Below are 21,207 nucleotides of genomic sequence, written 5' to 3'. Positions count from 1 at the left end.
AATATAATATTAAATGTTACAACATGTACATATAATGTAATATAATAGGAATTTGGTTTTTTTTAATAATATGCATCGATACATAACAATATAATACAACGTTGTTCTCCAGAGTTTACCTTCACTCGCCCTTACACTAATCTATAATACCATTAGTGATGTTTTGTGATAATCTCCATAGATTTGTACTGATCAAAGAATATTTTCTCATTTAGAAACAAAGAATAATCAAAATTCTGATACCGTCGGATGCTCAAACTTTTCAACCCCACCACCCGGTTATATTGCCACGGCAGGAGAGGCTGTGTCAATATTTGCTAAAGAAACTCCGATGGGCATTAGACGTTGAGTACACATCGATCCATATCGCGTTTGTGTCAATAGCCCCACGGTTTAATAACAGTTGAGTTTTATTTGAAATGCTCGATAAAGACGGAGGCCTGGGGGTGAGGAGAGATCATCCCTTATGAAATAATGTAGCTACTATCTAACATGCACCGAATCTGCTCCCACTAATAGGTAGAGATATGTAAATATTATACATTAATATATATGTAAATTTTACCGGTATTCAATCAATGCTAAAGTTACATATTCACTCAATTTGGTGTTAAATCTGTTTAATAATTATTATTATTAGTATCTTCCATAATATACGTGAAAATTTAACCGTTGTCTTATTGAACTATTTTCAATATTTTTTCTAGTAGGTATGTGACATCGCGATCGATAATGTCGTGGATCTCGGATTCAAATCCCGGGACTAGAAAATTCACATAATGTTTTTCAATCTGTGCTTAGACTCAGAGCATGAACCTTATAAGTTGGACAAGTGGTTAACATCAATTTCTCGTAAAATAAAAATCTGTTGAGTAATATTTTCATTATATGGTCCTCCGCGTCTATACTATACACAAGATTGCTTACGGCCTCTACGGTAGTTATCTAGGGTAGGTTTGTATCGAAATATTAGCACTTATTGTAACAATTACAATAAATTTGTTGTAATTGTTACAATAAGTGCTATGTTTTAACAGCACCTCTCTTGGCCGTGTTAACTTTAGAGCGACATAGACAATTTTGACAGTTTAGACGGCTAACTTAATGTAACAATAATTGTATTTATATTAAGGTATTATAATTATTATAATACCTCAATATATTATAAATGTGGTAAAGTGATAATATTTATCACTTAAGCGGTCGATAAGTATAGAATAGGCCTACTGATCCGCATAGAAATTTGAGAAAATTTAAAAAAAAAATCTCAAGCCTGCGATGTATGATGACATGTTTGAGTGTTGTCACGCGAATCTATTTCACTACCACTACATATTTAATAAAAAAAATCATTATTGAAAAATCAAGCATCTAATAGAAATGGATACGATTTCAAAATATTATTCAATAAATTACCATTACAACACTTTCATAGTATAAATAAATAATTGATTTATTTGTAATTAATAAACTACATAATATGAAACACTCGTCAAACTAAAATGAACTATATCAGAATAAAAAATCAATATCCCCGAATCAGAAAGCTGGAAATGAATAAACCAAAACAAGCATCTCCAAGTGAAACAGTTTTCCGTATAGATATATAAAGACGATCCGACCAGACAATAAGTTTGCACAATAAAAATATTTGTGGGGCTGCAGCCGGAGCGTCGCGACGCCGCGGCGCCGTCAGCTCGACAGCCTCCCGGGCGTCGGCGGCGCCGGGACGCTCCCGACTGATTTATCTATAACTTACTGCCGTCGGAACCCCTAAATAGTCAAGCCCTACTTTTAGAAACGTCACCAATTAATTTTCTTAGTCATATTCTTTGCTCTATCAATTCCGTGGAAATAGCTTGCGGTTGATATGGAAACTCATACAGTTGAAAAACCTATTCAGTGGAGTTAAATTCAGCTGATATTTGTCGATAAATAAAGTTCACGGGCAACGTAAAACATTTGTACTTACGTGTACTTGATAAGAGAGAGATTATATATAAAATATCTGTATCATTTATTTGATGGAAATGGTTGTTAATAAGATTATAAATTTCTGTGATTCATGTTACTAATATCGATTTATAGAACATTTTTCTTTTTACAACTAAAAACTTTTTTTTGACTGACTGGGAATAGTGTATTTTCAATATTTTTTAAGTTGTATGTTTTTCAAAAAGTGAAATTCTGGTTGCCTAAAATAATCCAAATGGAAAGTACATTTGTACATTGTTTTATTTTAATTAATAGGTACCAAATTAATTTACGTGAAAATTGACAGGTATCACTTTTATAGAGATTTGTTAAATAATCTAGACTACTTTTAAAATAAATTAATGTAATATATAATATAATTATTATTGAACTACGAGTATGTATAACTAACTACGAGTATATTAATTTCCATCGCATTTTTTATTTACATTATCTAATTAGTTACTGACCAACATAGGTAGATAAATAGCGCATATTATTTTTAATTAATGTATTATAATTTTCGGTGTCTCTTGTAATATATGTAAAGTTTTAATTACTCCTCCCCCTCGATGTTCAATGAGATGTTTTATAATGACGCTAAAATATCCCTTCATAGGATTGGTGAATACATTTTCAAAGCTTTCATGTTTTAATTAATTCCTCTAAAACGTATCATGTTACAGAGTCATTATGAAAACAGTCTTTGTACTGTCAATGGACCGCATAATCTGTACTACATTATATATGATTAGCCGTTTAATAGAAGATACCAAATAATTGTATATATGTATGTAATAATACGTATCCGGAAATTTGTACGTAAACACTTTACCGCAGGACACTTATTCGTGCGCCACAGTACGTGAAACATGAGTTCGTGTAACATTTAATCAAATGACGAATTCTTCGTTGAACATTTCACCGTGGAATACATTTGTACGTATGCTACAACACGTGGAGATGTCTACACTAGGTTAGATTAGGTTAGGTTAGGGTTAATCTAATTGGAACAGTACTATTTGCAAACTATTGCCGCATTTTGTAAGATACGTACAAATGTATTCCACAGTGAAATGTTCAACGAGGAACTCGTCATTTGATAAAATGTTATACGAACTCATGTTTCACGTACTGCGGCGTACGAATAAGTGTCCCACGATGAACTGCATACGTACAACTTACATGTAACCGTAATAATAATATTTAGTTAAAAATATAAATAGTTAAAACAAAATAATTAGAGAACCGTTATTTTTATAAATTAAATAACAAAATCAATAACCTTTTTTGTTATTTTGACATAATTTGGTTACCTAACATTTTCTGTAATGTATTAAAATAATAATATCGGTTGATTGACAAAAAGGTGAGTCCCATTCAGGCAATTAACTACCTGAGAGATATATATATTTATTCATATTATTCATTTTATATTGCACATTTTTATACTTTTCTGATTGTTATTATTAAATATTTTTTAATTTTCTTTCCTGTAATGACTCGTGCAATAAAATGTAATTAAAATACAATAAATTTTAAGTACTCTTCTGACACAGCCTCAAGGCTGCAGCGGTGCTACAAAAGTGATCTACGAACTGCAGGTCTGGCATGGTGGGAGGTGCAAGAGTTGTCGATGGACCGAAAGAAGTGGCGCGAACTTGTGCTTGCCCTATGTCTCAATGCTGGGTCGTGACAGGGTGAGAAGATGATAAAATTTCTTTCAATAATAATTATTTCTCTAATAATATTGCCAAACTTCCAGTAAACAAGGCATTGGAGTAAAACCTTTTTTTAAATTTATTTATCACGTTGTAATATCTCAAAATTCTCAAAGACTGTTTTGAGGTTAGCACACAATACCTATTCAAAGCAGCAACAGATAAGGAAAAGATGGCTGACGTCATCACAAACAGATTATCATAAAGAGAAGGAGAATATTGTCAGAATTGTATACGCTATGAATATTAACTTTATAAATTAAGCATGCTTTATCACCATATCACTTTATCTTTGCACCAGAAACAACAAATATCTCGATTCGGGATTTTCCCATCTACCGGCTATTAGAGCTGCATAGTTTTGGAAGAAATAACAGACGACCGTTGAAAGAAATGGAGCTGTTAATTTTTCACAGCTTGTAGTTAAACTTACACCTTTACCATGCTACAGAATGTTGTTATACCAAATGCAATGGGCAAAAAATTAATAAAACGTATTAATTAAAAGATAAATGTTATAAATATTAACTTGGCACCTATACGGAAATAATTACAAGATAAAAATAACTTTTTATATACAACGTTTTTTTCTGTTGAATCATATAAACTTGACTTGACTAGCTTAAACGATCAAAAAAATTTGTACTTGATAGAAATAATACTGAAATGTCATTTTGACATTCATATTGATTTCCAACTTGCAATTTGAGATAATTTACATTTAAAAGTGTTTTAATTTATCAATGGGCACGTAACTAAAAAGATTAAAACTAAAAATATTATTTTAATTAAAAGATAATTAAACGTTATTAAATATGAATTCGTTATAGGATCCCATCGAACTATCTCACATTTATATTATATGATTATGTGTATGATTAAAATTACGTTATTAATTTTTCTTCAATGCAGTGAAAATATTTTTGAATAATTCATAGTTTTTAATGTAGTTTATATTTATTTTCAAAAGCAACGATTTTTCTAATAAATAAAATTATATATCACTTGAAATTTTTTATGCATATCAAATTTCACATGGTCACAATAAGTATCACAACGAGTATCTATACATTATTGAAAATTGCAGGCATCGTATTTTCTTCCTTGGTATCTCAGGTAGACGAACAATTCACTTTAATTAGCCTCACGCATAGTAAACTGTTAATTTGTATCATTATTATTGAAGTTATACTTCTTTTGGCGCGTTTGGGAAAACAGATCAGAGTGTATATTTAGCGTGTGATAAAGTTGCGCGCACCAATGTAACACATAATTTATTATTATAATTATATCCATTTCGGTTGCAAGGGTACATGCGCATGCGTATAGTGTCATTTAGTTAGTCATTTAATACAACCAAGTTAAGAACACGTGTTGTAAATATAACCATAATAAGTATATATTTATAAAGAAATTTCTGGAGACTAATACTCTACACTGTTAATTTATATTCATAAAACTTTATTTATATTGGAGTGTTTATTTATTTTTTATTGTAAAGATTATGTATCAAGATTTGAGGCTATATTTATATAAGTATTATTTATGAGTAAAATTATATATCAATAAATAAATTAATTTTGTGAATGTTGAATTGGTAAATAATTTTAATTCATCATGGGCACTTCTGAATCGATTATAACCGCTGTATGGCAAAGATGAGTTTTGGTCCAATACAATAATCAAATTACAATTACCATGTGCTATATGAGACACAGATTAATCGCGTACGTTTTCATCAACCTAATCCACTGTTATATTAATAGACTCAGGTAACGGCTTATTTTGTTACGCCAAAGAAGTATAACTTTTAACGCGCGTACATAAGTACACACACCGATTTTTATTGATACTAAATTGAATCAATAATTTCACTTAAATCGAGAAAGTCAACAACTACGTCTATCTTGGACAATAAATGTCAATTGATGGTGGTATGTATGACAAGATTGCTCGTAGAACTAAACTGACATGGAGTTGGGCGCCTGAATACTATTTTCAAATGTGCCTTAACCGCAAAATGTTCAACATATGCATGCTACTAGTACTCAAGTATGTAAAAGAAATCTAAAAATTGCGACTCGCGCAACGTGACATGTTGGGCATAATGCAAAAAGACCACAAAATAAATCAATGCGTAATAATACAGATAAGAGTATGCAATGTGCTAGAGGTCGCTAAGCAGATTAAATGAAAATGGATCTAGCATGTTTTCTGCCCAATAATACCCATGGGGCACTAAATGACCACAGGTACACCATTAAACCAGTTGGATAGGCGAAGTCACAAATTTCGGTAGATTACATAGCAGCGAAGAACTAACGACCAAGAAGTGGAGGGGGCTAGGGGCGCTTCATACAGCAGTAGATTTACCACAGCTGATAATGCTAATAAAATAGTTTATAATTTCTGTAATTAAATTTCACCATTTTTTAAAATTACATTTGTCAAGTATTTGACAAATTTAACAAATCATAAAATATGTACTTTTTATGTTTTACTACACCCCTAATTTTATAATTTTTCACGAGTGACATTTGTCTAGTGAAATAAAGCATCTCTTCTTTCCCCCATAACTAAGTGGCGATGACAATGGTCGGCCAATCACCTAAATGCCTTGTTGGGTGCAATATTCAAATGGCCAAAACAATTATCGAGAGTGCTAAAAGACTGATTCATTATGCATTCCCTTGAACGTATATGGGAATTTTCAAACATTTCGAGCCAGCACTTTACCCCTTTATCAATTATCATATTTACAGCCCTACTTGTAGGTTCTGCCACTGGACATTTAAAATACAAAATCAAATATAAAGCGTTTAGTTTTGAAACAAGGTATTATAAATATATGTTTTTTTATTATTCATTTACAAAGTTAGTGATTATTTAACGCTTACACTATTATACAATTTGAGTTTGCTAAAATTTAAGACTAATGAAAATTGATTAATTATTCCATATATAAGTAATTACATTAGCTACATCTTTAAATAGTATGGAATTATTAGTCTGTATTGGTAACTAATATTTGTATAACAATAGTTAGTTTCACTAGCCAACTTTCGAAAAATTTCAAAAGTTGTCCTACAAAACTATATTTATTTAGAATATTTTGACGGAACTCAATATGCTAGCCTCTTTTTTACTGTAGTTCTAATACAACAAATTGACAACTGAATCGCCAAGCTTTAAATCCCCTAAAACGGTTTTTGAAAAAAATTGAGACCAATATGTATTTGGATGTATATTTTGTTACCTATAATAATCTATATGATGGACAACGATTGAACTTTAAAAAACATAAAAAACCATTAATGCGTATGATCAAAAATCAGGGTAATTTTCAAAACCCGCTAAAATTCAATAAATTTTATGTTGTACACATAATTTTATATTGATAATTTTAGTTACTTTGACTATTTTTTGAATAAATATAATTTTAGCTTGTACCAACCACATTATTTTTCTCCAGTAAAAATAACCACGATACGTCTTTGGTTGTATCGTCGTTTGGTCGTCGATTTCTTCATGCATCGCTATAATGTGTAAGTTTCAGAACCTCCTAAAATCATACGTGTTAACTTCAAAGCTTCAAGTGAGTAAAAGATATTAAACAAAATACTCTTTAGAATGTACGAATTAAATAATAAATACATGAAGTTAACTGATTTAATAGATATGAGTATTTCTCATTTTTTCTCAAAACTACCTGGAATCGTTATAGGGAGGTTTGAAACTAAGCGTTTGATTACTATCTGAGTGTATCTTGTTATTATTTGCACCATAACTCCTTACAAAGATTATTTCTTGTATGCATACTATACGTGGATATACAAAGCGCCTAAATATGCATGAAGACAGAACTCATATTTATTTAATTTTGAAAATATTATAATCAAATATATTTCTGGGCCGGTACTGATTATGGTTATTTTTATAATAAACAGGATAAGGTATGGAAGTTTTATTTAAATCTCATATATAACTTAAAGACAACGATATACGTTACCAGCGAGAGAAACTGAATCAATACCAAACAGCTTTGTGATAATGATAGGCTTAACAAAGAGGGTGATTATGTGTTAAAGGGATTTGTAATTTAAACAGAATTTAAGATGAAGTGTTCGCATATGGTATGTATGATAAAAAATAACTTATTTATTTAGTGGTATTATCTGACAATTATTGGTAGAAAGAATATATTAGTTAAAATTAAAGACGAAATTGAATACTTATTCCTATATTATTAGTTTACTAAAAATTTTTTGGGGTTTTCATTGAAATTACGTTTCAATGACTACGAATCAAGGGTTTTTTTATTAATGGCTATAAATTTTCTTCTCATTCGTGATGATTTATTGAATTTATCTTAATTTGCATTTTTTTTTATATTAAAATTTATTTCATGCAGTAAAAGTACCTATTGTCGGCCATTGTAATCCAAGCACTTCGGGGGCTCCGGGGTTGATACCGGTGAAGTCACTATTGATATATTGAATAAATAATTTTGTCTTTAATTCTCTTTAGTATAATTAATATCTGTTATATTGTATATCGAGGGTCTACTGACAGAACGCATTATTTCAGTTTTTGCTGTGTTTTTGTTTTAAATGCCAAAATGTATACAATTTTACGCTCTACGTCCTGGTAAAACGCAGAAAGACATAGGATATAATGGTGAGAAAATAGAAACATTATTAAATCATATTGTTATTTTTTTATTCTGATAGAAAGCATGATAATGACAATAGGTAAAATACAGGACTTGTTACATGTCGTATATTGTGTTTGCCATAAAGTTTAGTCTTTATAATGTAGAAAAAATGTTTTTAAATCATAAAAAAAATTAAAGTCCTTTTTGCGATTATCTCAGAACTTGTTTTAATGATATAATGCTTTCTGTCAGTATACCCTCAATATCATGTATCAATTGATAATGTCTTATTGAAGTCGCCCAAACTGGTCCTGATTTCTAATAAACGAAGTAGAATAAGTAATACATATTTAGTTTTATTTTAATTAATGGAAAATACTGAGATTTTTTAAAAATAATGATTGATGTTCTACAATATTTATTACCTACGTATTAATAATTAATAAAAATAATCAATACCTACTAGGTATGTACTTGTACACTTAAAAACTCTAAATTGCTATGAAAAAGATGAAATATACCAGAAAAGATATTATATTAATGAGCGTTCCATTGCTGCATGATTTTATTTAAAATTTTATTAAAAAAACTTGTTAGTAAAAAGTATTTTTTTAAATGAGCTATTGTTCTAAAAACCTCTCGTTCATTATTTGCTAAGTTTTAATCAATGTAATGAGCAGGATGAATACCTTAAAACGCTCTTAGCTGATTAGAAATCTTTCGATAAGTTTGAGACAAAAGCCATTATGTTTGATTCATCTGATGAAGACTGATGACAACCAAGTAATACAACAATAATTATTACGGACAGGTACTTTGCAGATGAGAGCTAGCGCGCGTCGCAAACTTTCAGTGAGCTTTCCTGCGGAGCTTTAAGCTTTTAAATGAGAGGGGCGCTAATGGATTGATTAAGAGATTGATACCTACAAAAGTGGATTTGCTCTTTGTTTGAGATTGAATTAGTTTTCATTCAATTATTCGAGCTGTATTTTGTAACACACAAACAACAGCATGCATACAAATTTAGTATTCGGAATATCAAGCGAAAAATTACACTACTATATAGTTATATTTTGCTCAGTATAATAATTTCTAAAGAAATAATTTAAATAATACTGCTAATATATAATTTAATTTAAGTTATCTGATAAATCTTGTCATAGTTTTGAAATAAAGCTACTTTGTTAAAAAATAGTTGTAATAAATAATCACACTACATTTTTAGTGTAATATTAATAATAATGTTTATATTCTTAACATTGGCAATTAAAAAAACCATTCTTATCGAATATATTCAAACAAATAGTAAATAAAATTCTGTGTACTTATAAAACCAAAAAAGTGCCTCGATTACATATTAATAATTACAGCATTCCCCAAACATGTCCAATATAAGATCAACAAAAAACGTAGCATAGTAAGTCGTCCTATTTTGTGGATAACTTTTATAATTAATACGAGTGCAGCTCATCGAACTATTCCACGAACACAAAGTAATTTAAAGGTCGTCTTGTTAGTGGACAAGCTCCACAAGAGTGGCACACAAGCGGCACAAGAAGAATAAGTAAATTATGTGGGCAACCATAAAGTTTAAATTTTAATAATGAATTTGTCAGCTATTTATTTTATCGGTCCTTGCTCCAAATCAAATACACCCTGCACCCACATCTTAAGAGACAAGTAGTCTTTTAAATTATCTGCCGTGGTTTTTTGTTTTCAGTAGAATAAATATTCTGAAAGACTTTCTTGTCAATTTTATATAATAAATAATTTATAATTTACGTATTTAGAAGAACAACTTTAGAAATATTAATGTCTGCATTCCTGTCTACGAGTCTAATTTACCGTTAAACAACAATATGCAAGGGCACGACAGTTTAAGTCCACGTGCATTAGTGAGCCATTAGCAACAAGGAAACATGTATACCGATGCTAAGAGGACTTTACTCAGTCCCCACTTAATCGTCCTACTACGACCCCCACCATTTCATGAGTACTTAATAGCGATTGTAGATAATATTACATTTTGGTTTACCGAAACGAAGTAGTAAACACAATTTGGTTTAAAATTTTATTCTATTTTTTAATATCGTCGTAGTTTATAAATTATTTTTGTAAATTAGTACAAAAATCTCGTCTAATGATATATTTTATTTTCTCTATCTATATAAATGTTTCAGATACTAGGGCAGTAAATGCAAGATAATGACTTTAACGATCGAGAATTTAATTAATAAGTTGAACAAATGGCTAACAACCAATTTTATGAGAATTCTAAAAAAATCCTTGGGTGGCAGTTAATATCCACATTCACATTCGTCACACACAAAAAATGATATACTGTATCTGTATTTAATTTTATTTTTGAATGAATAGCAATTTTTATTTAAAATACTATTGTTATACCAGTGACAAGAACTTATACAATTCGATTATTAGTTTTATGTGCATCGTAAAACACTTGAATATGAATAATCTAAACATAGTACCCAAAAGAAAACAATTGTCACAAACAGGGTTAGTTTAAAAAAAGGAATTATAATGTGAGAAACAAACAAACGACACTATTAAATACTAATAAATTATTGGGTCTGAAATCGTTCAGAGGCGTACGTTGTAAATTAAATTCTAAACATTTTAAACTATTCAGTTCATTATGAAATTTCCTTGTGATGAAAAAATGTTTTACTTCCATCGAACAGACAATATTTGCTACTTTACTTAATATAAAAAAGTTATTTAATAAGTACTGTTGAATTAAAAAGATGTTTATGATATTTTTACGATGCCTAAAAACATACTTCATCACAATAGTTTGTTATCAATTAACATCAATATTCTATTGATATTTTCATATATATATGTATATCCACATAAAAATATTCATGTATTCATACATATTTAGGTATACTAAGTATAGACATCTACCGAATATTATTGCTACCGCTTCTATCGCAATTTTTCACGGATCGTTCGATACGGTAGAAAGCTTTTAGGGAGGTAACTCAATTTCATGCTTTGTGCACAGACTAAATATGATTTTGTATCAGTGAAATGACCGACGGTAAATCAAAAACCATTAAAAATGAAATCATCAGCCTTATGACTATAACACAAATCAAAGAAAAATATTTTTTCATACTGAAAATATTACATATTATCTCAGCTGAATAATAATTAATATTTATTGATTATTTCAATTATCAATTTTTATTGAACAATAATTTATATAAATATTACAAATAATATAAATAAATGTAATAATTAGCTGTTATTAGTTATAGTAGAGATCAAATGATTTAGGTTTTTCTTAATTAGTTTGAGTTTGCCAGTTCGTTATAAAATACCACTATAAAAATAAATATTTTGAAACAGTCAATAGCTATGAAAATTAAAGGTAAATTATAGATAGTTCTCTTAAAATCTGCACCGTCGGTTAATTTCCTTTTATGAAGTTTAAATGTGATCAAACAAACTGTGAATGTAAAATTTAATAATAAATATGGAGATAGATAGAAAAAAAACAAATAGTCGTTTTATACAGATGTTAAAAATTAAAAATAATTACATCTTTTACAATAGGTTGTCTTTTCATATCACTCAGCAGACTATATTTTATTAGAAAATGTGAGGATATAAGGAAAGAGGTAATTATGACGATATTTTTATAAATAATTTAATTTATAATCGTTAAGTTATCTTAGAAAATAAATAGGATGGTACAGTTTCTAGTATTGGATTATTAAATTAAGTCAGTATTCGTTTGTAAAAAAGAACCATCCAATAAAACAAATGTCTCTAATAACTACATTGTACAGTGGATTGTACGTTTTTTTCTGTACATACCTACTAATGCTTGATATATTATGTGCAAATAATTTTAATTTGATTTCTATTAAAAAATAATATCTTAAGATATTTATATGTTATATTGTTTTAATATTATTATACACGTGAAAATTCAAGATTTTTTCGCAAGCGTAGGTGAGGGCGGTAGGTGCACCCAAAAAGGCAGACTGGGCAGAAGAAATGATGACATAAATCGGGGATAATGTCTGTTTGTTATCAGCGCGGCGCAGTCAACAGTAAAGAGGGATCAATTCTGAACGCTTGTTAGCGGAAACGCACCGGGATCTGATGGAGGGAACCAAACCCTGACTATTGCGCACCATTCAAACGGATTTAATCTAATGACTATACTGAAGACTCGCTAAATCTATAAGCCTGAATTATGAAGAGGCATACATGAGTGGGTCCATAGTAAAATAATAATATTATATTTATATTTTTATAACCAAGAACACTTTAGTTAGAATATACGCATGAAAAATTATATTTATTATATTATTTCACTCAAAATATTATACAAATATTAATAATAAAAACTGTAAAAATCTAATTTTGTAATCATTTTAAAATTGCATCACTTCTATAAACAAAAAAATAATTTAGTCAATTCTTTTTAACGCGTTCATTTTAACATATCAACACACTAGCACACGAATTATGTTAATAAGCCAATTTTTACTAAATGAATAATCCATAATATTTAAGAATGTAGCAATCGTTATTCAATACATAATTTAGAACCTGCTTGGTACCAATATTATTCTTCAAAAATATGTTTTCAAGTTATTTCTAATAGTTTGTCAATGTTTGTGGAATTGTCTTTTATTAATATGATGTTCATTATTACTAAATTTCTAATACTAAAAACTTTCCAATACCAGGTTAATTATTTTGCATTTTCAAATATAGATTAAGTATATGATTGTTTAACTATCTAATTACGGATATAAACAGTAACAAATTTTAATTTATGTTGGTTTTCCACGTACATAAACCCTAAAGAGCGAATCCTTTTCCTTTAAAACCGATTGCTATGGAATAGTTCAAAAATATTATTAATTAGAAACTAAAACTATAATTCATTTTAATCACTTTCAATAATTAATTATACGACCGTTTTAATTATTATATTGGGAAAAATTACTTTGTGTGTATTGGGTTCTTTTTGTGAAAAGTTTTCCTTTCAGTTTTTTCCTAAATTAGCTTACCTAGTTGTACTTTTTTCTTTTCAATAAATAAATGTCTAACTGACTGAAGATATTAAACATTTCCCAAAAATGGTTTTATGAAAATATTTTAACAAAAATTGTGTTGATTATTAATAATTTAAATTTACTGACTTTGCATTAGCATTTTAAAATAATGATATCACAATTTGAATTTCTTCTAATTATAAGAGCAAAGATTTTTGTATTCTTGTAGTATTTATTATTTTATACATTTCATTCGGATCACTATTAATTTAAAGAATTAGAAAATAAATAATAAAATGCATATTAACTCACCGGCCGAAGACGCCGGACGCCTTCTCCTTAAAGGCGCCCAGCGATCCTAGCCCCGGCATACTGCAGGAATCTACACTCGCAGGCCCATTATTGAGACCCTACAGCCATCTGTATGAACAAAACGGAAATTCAATAACTCATCAATGTATTTAAATATAAATTTTAATTGACTTAGAAGTAAATAATAAAAGTTATTTACATAAAAAATAATACATAAACATTGATGGAATACAAATTGCAGATTTAAAAAAATTATATTGTTATTTTTAGACGTAAAAAAAGATGAAAAATTGATATCACGAATAAATGGTTAATTAACAAGTTTATATCAAGTTGCTTTAATATACTAGTTTTTTTTAACAATTATCCAATATATGAAACTAGTTTTTATATAAATTATATTTTATTTTCACACTTTTTTATATCACTTATTTCATATTATAAACTCTAAAATTTCACTTTATTAATAGAATCTTAGGTATAATATTAAAATATTTATTCTAAATATTGCTACAAATATTTTTAACACATTGTATAAAAGCTAACTACTTGTTAAATTCCATGTTTTATGAAAAAAATTTAATTAAATAAAATAAATAATATTTAATAAGACACTTAATATTGCACAAGTAAATTTAACAAATAATTAATTAGCATGAGTTTCAGAAATGTCAATGCTATACTAATTATATGAAAGTACTATACAGATACCAAAAATCAATAATCAGTTCAGTGTGTGTGTGTAAATCATCACATATACATATCAAAGTTATGTACCTCGGTTGAAAAATGTACCTTCAAGCAAATGGGAGGGATTATGGCGGTCATTTTGTTTCATTTTGAGTAAAAATATGAGACATTGAATACTAAGAGTCAGTTTAAATATTAAATACAGTTAAAATTCATATTTTCAAAGAGAAATAAAGCAAAAATCAAACTTACCGTAGGCATGCAGAGAACTCTTCGTAGCAGGACGCGCGTCTGGCGTAGACCCTGGCTGCTTCCCTTTACGGCACCCTCCCCTTCCCCGCGGCGGGTCCTCTACGCCGACTCCGTGCCTCTACGCTGCTACGCCATTGGCCGCCTCCAGCTGGAATACGTAGTTAACGTTACTGAAAATTCCACTGTTCCACTTATTTCGACCAATGGCGAGGCGCCGCTTTTCCAGAGGGCGGAGCTTGCGGTTTCGACTGTTTCAGGAACTGTGAAATCGTTGAAATTCATTTGAATGTATACCCGAAACTGTATATTGTATGCGAATGGAATACGTAAATGTTGGTAGGATTATGGTTATGTAACGTTAGAAATACGCATCTGACAAAATGGTGGCCTTTGAAATAATTGTCTTCACTGATCAATACAATAACTCGACGGCTATGTTTAATTAATACTAATTATTGACATCAAATGAGTTATCTCTATTTGGGCCACCCACCTAAAAATTATTACTCTAATAATTTATGATTTTGGTCTATAAATAATATTTCATTAACTTTTCTAAAACTTTATTATGATCTGTTTATAAAAAATGATGAATACATATTTAATTTATGACAACTGTAGAGTTACCTATATTTTTAAAATAAATAATTCATATTCAGTAATTAAAAATAATTATTAATCTAATGGTTTTAAATTTAACTACATATTTTTAATTGAATGAGAAATAGTCTTTTCTAAAAATAGTCTTTTGAGAAATTAGTTCAGGTGGCTTAATTTGGTAAAATACGCTAGCCGGAATCCAATAGATTTGAGTTCTAGTTCCGCTCCGTACCAACAACTTTTCAATGTATATGTGTGATATTCTAAAAATAACGTATTTATAAACATATTATGTAGTCACAATATTGATACACATGATTATTTTTTTCATTTGTTATACAATCCGGTGAGGATTTTGGCCATCTCGCGAAGCGATGTTTGTAACAGTTTTTTGTCACAATAAATGCATGTCAACCACTTGCTCAACCTATGAAATACATGCTAAGAGTTCAATTGAAAAACAGCATTTGAAAAAAGTTCCAGAGATTCAAACCCGAGACCCTCTCCGACTTACCAAGCAGATATGTTACCGTTCGGCCATCGCGGGCAAGCAAATCTTTGAAATTATAGCAGTCAATAACAGATAACAATCCAAATAAAAATGTAATAATAAATTGTTCAGCTTCTTTGGTTAAGAAGTGGCTAACATTCCATTTCCCGTAAAAACAAAAATCTGGTAATACAAAACCTACTTTAGCTTAATATCTCATATATTTGGAAAGTTGTTAAACAACGCATACATATTATACTTATATTATATATACATAAAAATATATAAATAATTACAAGTTAAAAAGAACTTTATATATACAACGTTTTTAAATTTTCTGTTGAATCATATAAACTTAACTTGACTAGCTTAAACGATCAAAAAAAATTGTACTTGATAGAAATACGCAATAAATATAATAGTAACGCACGTATATATTAATAATTTTGTGTCTAGGACCCCACACCCCTAGCAACCAATAATAGTGTTTTACTTTTTACGGATGTCTTCCAAAATAATTTTTCATATAAAACAGAATTAACTGAAAATGAATTCAATTCTGCTTAAATATAGCTAAAATTATTAAAAGAATGCTTTGGCATCGTGTTCTGATATATTCTAAAAGTTTCAAATGTCTAGTTAGTCGGGAAGTTAGCTAAAAATTGATTGTAAGATTTAGAGACAAACAAGAATACGACTTAATAAAAACGTTGTAAAATTAACCGCTCTAATTTCATAATATTCTTTATATCCAATTTTGATATACGGACTTTGTTTTCAATGCCCATGCTCGTTAACGGTTATGAAAGTATTAATAAAATCGATTTTCAATAATACCAAAAAGAGGGCACGTTAAAATTAATTATATTTTAGACCAAAAAAGATTCAGTGAAAGATGGCCGCGCGTATTGAAGCGTGGAGGCTTCATTTACGAAAGCCCAGCCCGTGAAATTAAATTTTCATACAGCAATAAATTTTCCCTTAGGTACCTTTATTTTCTCTCTCAATTTTTCCCCAAGATATAATATGGGTTTTTTCATTACTTTTTAGAATTACTTGACTTTTTTATCACCGTGATCAATACTGTAAAATAAATAAACTTAACTAAGTTTAAATTTGAAAAATGTATACGCGCATTGAAAGAAATTATAATAAATTCTATGTTATATTCATATCTATAGTTTGAGGAATATATTAATTTCTAATTATATATTGCAGTGGTAATCTAGTATTTTATAAACACAAGATTATGCATGAAATATTAAATCTTAATTATGCATAATTTGTATTAAATTATTACAGAATTTAATAATAAAAAAATACATAAGTATATATAATAATAAGATTATAAAAAAATAATCCGAAAATTATATTGCGAAAAATAATCAAAATAAAACCTAGAAAAATGGTATTTTCTCTTCAAGCGTTTATAAATAAGCCTTTATTCCCAGAGGAGCGATTTCGATGCTGAATAACCTGCTCGTAAAAGAATCCATGACGCGGAAAAATAATCAGAGTAAAAGTTTTAGTATATTAAATCCCATTTTAGGTATATTTTTCAAAATGTAACATTTATTAAAATTAATTAAAATAACTTTTACTGATAAATGTAATAAATTATATTTTTAACCATTTAATTTATATTTTATAAATTAAACTTGTTTTATTCTTTAAATAATACATAATATTATAGAATGTACCATTGTATATCCCGATGGATACGAATTCGAGTCCCGTCTGACACCAATTTCTTTTTACATTTCTATTTCTCATACACTTTCTGAGATGAATTATTATTAATATAAAAACAAATATTTTAATATTAAAGTAATATTTACATGATTTGTACTTATTACACGATTTTTAATTTAACATAAGTCATTGTCAATTTCAATAGACATTTTCAATTAGACCAATGAAAATGTCTGTTAAATGAAAAATTGTGGAAAAAGTACAAAAACTAAAAATATAATTAACATTAAAATGTTTATTTTTTATAATACTCGTACCATGTATTTCCATTATTAGTAATAAACGACGACAGTGTCAACAGGTTTCAAAACAAGTCCACCACTTATCATTACCTACCATACTTATAGCTCTAATAAAAAAATATTGAAAATAAATTCATCGCAATTATTTTTACGCGTTATATAATAATATAAGGGTTGGGAAATAGATTATGGCTATCTTTAAGAATTATTATTACTGACTATAATTGATAATAATATTTTACGACATGTAGTGACACATCTTTACGATATATTTGTGACTTATGACTGCTATTTATTATTAATATTAGCATGCATAAACATTGAGAATATATATATTGACATAAGATTGTAAATATCATATTATAGGGATAAATGTATTATTTGTTTTTTTCATATTCAATAATCCATCGTATATTTTCTTCATAAAATACCCATATAATGAATAATATACCTTCTAAAAATACTTTATATTGAGGTATTATTTCTGAAATAATCACCAGATGAAATATGAGAGAAGATCTAATCTCTTTCTATGAGAAAAGTACCTACTTAAACAGAGATGAATCGTTTATATTTGCAGCTTTAATAACAGTATGACAACCAAACTATCTATCGACTAATAAAACAATAAGTAGTACAATATTTTTGTAAACTAAACTTCTACCAAGTACAAGCAAACTCAGCTAATAATTAGGTAGTTACAAAATTCTGAACAACTCAGAAATATACCGATTAGATACAAATATTTCGAAAAAATATTGGAGCCGGGTGAAACTCGGTCTTGCATCCATCGGATTTCTTCCAATGTGCTTTACCAATTTAATTTCAATTTTCAATTTATTTTTCAATTTCAATTTTTTTTTTTTTACATATTGTGGACATTACAAATTATTAGTTTAAGACGTTCACAACATGACATAAAAAAAGAGATAGATAGTATGTTATTAAACAATAGAAATAAATGTACATACAAAAATATTATTATATAGGTACATGGAAATACACCGGATGAGTTAAGCAGACCCTATTTTAAAAATTTATAAAATAACGTCCACCTATACTCATCCTCACGTAGGTGGAATATATCAACACCCGAAGCAATTTCGTTGAACATAGTTATCGCCCTCCCAATTGGCATTACCAGTGGCAGGTTGGTTCTGCACCTTGGGAGAATAAACAACTGATGTTCTCTATTTCTAAGATAGTTATCAGAGACACACAGGTCAACACTGCCCAGAATGGCAGAGTTCTCATTTATACCTCGTATAAGTCGAAAAAAATACATAGCCAAATAAAGATTTCTTCTAAATTGCAAACTGCAGTATGTAAGCATGCCTAAGAGAAAGTCAGTTGGATAAAGCCACGGATAGTATCCGTACAACCTCAAATAAAGGAGTCTCAAGAATTTCTTCTGAACCCTCTCCACCATAAGGCCATACTTCAACTCCTTTAGTCTCCTGCACCACACCCAACTATGGCAAAATTAATAGTAACTATGCATCCATCACATTATCAAATTTCGTTTGACGACGATCTTTTGTGATTTTCAATCAAGGTTAATTCCTAAAATTTTAGTTGCAATTTACTTATTTTACAAATTTAGCCACATGCACTTGCATATATAATAACCACAAACTTAACTATCAATTATTATGTATCAAAGGCGTTATCAAATTTCATTACTATCGATGCATTTCACATAGCTCATACATAATACAGAATTTATGGGTTTGAGTCCCGTCCGGCCAATATTTTTGTTATAAATATTTTTTCAAACAGGTATTTGCTTAGGTTTTTTTCCATTAACTCTATAGTCCGATATGAATCTTGATCGCCTTACAAAGTATAGGTATTTCAAGAGATTAAGTAAATATTAGTCACTTGCTCAACCTGTTAAAAAAACTCTCCGAATTATGTACCTATCAGTATTTAAAAAAAAACTTAAAATTCTTAAATTTTGTGTTTTATTCATTTATCATCAAAAAAAAGTTTAATTATATAAATATTCATTAAATGTTTGTTTTGAGCATGCTTTAAAAATACCTATTTTCTTGAACAGAAAAAAATCTAGGATTTTACCTTATCAATGTGATGGGTACAGTTTAATTTATATTTGGTGTTTAGCTATAATTATATTATCATGTAACAAACGTAACAATTAAACAAACATCTTAAATGAACACTAATTCGTAATTAATGCTATATATTCATATTATTCTGATATGCAATATCCAGTATTAAGGTGTATGCTATATTATAATATAACTCACTTAGCGGTAGTATACTGCATTAGTTTCAATTGACTTCACATTCTGGGAATTAATTTCCAATCTAGGGTGGGTGGCGGGGAAAGTTTGGAGGGCCGGGGGTTGCATACCGTCTGTTGCCTGGCAACCTCACTTTGAACAGCTAATAACTTGTATTTGTGAAAGCTCCAATACCTGTGGGGCTACCTACTATGAAAAGCTTTCTAGTATCAAAGAGTATGGAAGTAACCGTGCGAATGGCAAAGTAGATGATAACTTTGAAGCAGGATATTTCATATTGAAGAGGCACGTGACTTGAAGCCGATTATAAGGATGGCCGCTTCATTAGCCGTGATTTATTTTAATTTTGACTATTTTGTCAAGGGTGGATTTTACTAATACAATATAATTGGACAAGTTATACTATACGCTGAAGTCGAAATACAACATCCCTAATAATATGTCAGAGAGATAATACTACTTATGATAATTTTAGATAAAAACATTTTACATTTTTTTCATTAGAACTACAAATTTACGCAAATTTTGGCTGAATTCCGAAAGAGATATCTAAATTATAATTAAAAATAAGCTACTTGCTCAACCTTTCATCGTCTGGATCCATCGTCTGGATCAAAAAATAATAAAAAAAAACATTTTCTGACAAACGATTTAAACTCACAACCAATGACTTCAGAAACGGTCACTACAGCAGTCTATCACATATATGAGTAAATTTATAATGTGACCCTCTTATCTCTATGCGTAATGCACAGGCTTCTTATCCGGGAGCACCGGGCTCGATCCCGATGAGGTTACAATACATCTATGTAATTTTCTCTAAACCTGGGCATTTATTTATATTATAGCTTCAGTGTAACCAATATTGATTCATTATTATTAGGTAATTTTATTGGGTCTAATGCCCTGTTATACTATTTTTTTTTTGTATTATCACAATAAAATAATTTAAATAACCTTGTTATAGAAATAGCATTAACCTTCCGTATGTACTACAATGGTAATGTGTTAACAATACTTTGTGTTAACATTAAGTTATAATAAGATGCATCAGGCTTGGAGCCCCAACCTCTAACCTTCACCAAACAAATTATTCACGTTAGCCATAAATAAAAATTTAAACAATATATGTACCATGTATTATATAAATCAAGCATGAGAAATAAACACATATATCTTCATTAATGATCATTATTTTCCGCTAATAATCC

At 29.0% G+C, this 21,207-nt stretch overlaps 1 protein-coding gene across 2 annotated transcripts in view; it reads right to left on the bottom strand.

The window, feature by feature from the left end:
• VGlut (Vesicular glutamate transporter) overlaps nucleotides 1–21,207 on the bottom strand; it is a 92,233-nt gene that overhangs the window by 58,803 nt on the left and 12,223 nt on the right. For both annotated transcript variants that reach the window (XM_085959773.1, XM_085959781.1), the window contains exons 3-4: nucleotides 14,646–14,793; nucleotides 13,704–13,811 (exon numbers count right to left, since the gene is read on the bottom strand). In XM_085959773.1, coding sequence (XP_085815899.1) covers nucleotides 13,704–13,762 — 59 coding nt within the window. In that variant the 5' untranslated portion in view covers nucleotides 13,763–13,811; nucleotides 14,646–14,793. The remainder of the gene's footprint in view (nucleotides 1–13,703; nucleotides 13,812–14,645; nucleotides 14,794–21,207) is intronic.

Source organism: Rhyacophila brunnea, unplaced genomic scaffold, assembly GCF_057557595.1.
Source record: "Rhyacophila brunnea isolate RB1 unplaced genomic scaffold, BYU_Rbru_1.0 scaffold_11, whole genome shotgun sequence".
Classification (NCBI taxonomy): Eukaryota; Metazoa; Arthropoda; class Insecta; order Trichoptera; family Rhyacophilidae; genus Rhyacophila; species Rhyacophila brunnea.
The sequence above is the reverse complement of the archived record's forward strand: the minus strand, read 5'-3'. Positions and strand labels throughout refer to the sequence as shown.